The 1,447-nt window shown below is 46.4% G+C and overlaps 1 protein-coding gene across 1 annotated transcript; it reads left to right on the forward strand.

Annotated features, from left to right (window-relative positions):
* Positions 1-270: 270 nt before the first annotated feature.
* Positions 271-1,110, forward strand: LOC119350344 (the record flags this gene model as incomplete). The annotated part of the gene is made up of 1 exon (XM_037618222.1): positions 271-1,110. A coding segment is annotated over one exon (657 nt), but the record flags the coding sequence as incomplete, so codon positions are not given.
* Positions 1,111-1,447: the final 337 nt, after the last annotated feature.

The raw sequence follows: 1,447 nt of genomic DNA on the forward strand, positions 1-1,447 counted from the left end.
CGCCGCTCGCTCTGTGAGCACCTTGCAGATCTACTCCTTGAAGATTGTTGGAACAGATGGAAAGTTGAAGTTACCACTCCATGTGTATGGTGTTGTTGCTGCCCGAGACACCGTGGACTACAACCGCAACATTCTCTTCTTTAGGCGAAGGGAAGACTGTCAAAAACTCACTCCAGAGGTATGTACCGTATTCCAAATTTCTCTCTGTTTTCCATTTTTGTTCTTGCATGTGTCCTTGTTCATTCCATTCAGCGACAATGATGACTATGATCCCTGCAGGATCCACTTTTGCACTTGACTGGCCCGTCCCGTGCCATCGTGGCTGTGGACCATGTTGACTTCGAAGTCCAACTGAAAGTAAAGGGTGCAACAAGGTCCAGCGACAGAGCATTGATCAGTCGTTGCTGCACTTATTCTGGTGGTTATCATGAAGGTTTAGATACCGCTCTCATCAGCAACTGCTTTTGCACGGTAGAGTTAAGCTTGGAGCGACTCGCAAAGATAGTCCAGGCTACCACCTTAAGTGTCCGCGTTGTTGAAGGGGGACCTTGGCCTTTTGAATATGGTGGTCGGATTGTGTGCTCCTCACCACCACAGGAAGTTATGGACTCCCTGGCCAGGCAAGTTGTGTTGGTTGATTCTCGTTCTTCTGATGGTGGAGAAATGCCAATGGGCACAGATGGCTACCTTGATCTGTCAAGGCATGTTGTTTCTGTAGAACTGGAAGAAAGCCTGCAATTTGTTATACAAGCCTACTCGCAGTCTGGTGATGCTATTGCTAGACAAGGTCGTGTCAAGTTCAGGGCCGAATATTGCAATGTAAGTCGAGGTATATGTGAGATTGGTGACTCTAAGGTGGAGATTACTGTTGCTTGGTCCAAACTTGTTACCAAAAGGATGGATATCCTCTTAGAAGGGAATGTTTGATGGTTCTTGTGCGTTGGAGGTTATGGACTACAGAACCCGTTACCCAAATTTATCTGTTTGTCCCTTGCATGTGGTTTGTGAAACTGCATAACTATTTTTGTATTGATATGTCCAACTATTTGTGTATCTGACTATCTGTGTCCACTTCAACTTCTTATTATGCTATGTGAAGTACTAATTCTGTTTCGATAATCAGCATTAATCCTTTGCAGAAAGCCTAGATTTTGTGAGCCAGCCGCAAGTAAAATGGTCTGCATCGTCAAATCTCTGGTTAGAGCAACTCCAAGAAATCCCGTATCTGTAAAATAACAGAAAAACATCTCCAACAAATCATGTATCTGTAAAATAACAAAAAAATCTCCAATAAATCCCGTAAACATGGAATAAATTTCCAGGGTCACGACGCCATCGCCGCCTGTGCTGCGCCGCACCGCCTTGTCACGCCACCGCCGTCGCCTCGTCGCCCCCATGACCACGACGTGTCTCGCCGGCGGCCACCGACTACCTCGCGCCTCCCTTG

The sequence above is a fragment of the Triticum dicoccoides genome, chromosome 1B (assembly GCF_002162155.2).
Source record: "Triticum dicoccoides isolate Atlit2015 ecotype Zavitan chromosome 1B, WEW_v2.0, whole genome shotgun sequence".
Classification (NCBI taxonomy): Eukaryota; Viridiplantae; Streptophyta; class Magnoliopsida; order Poales; family Poaceae; genus Triticum; species Triticum dicoccoides.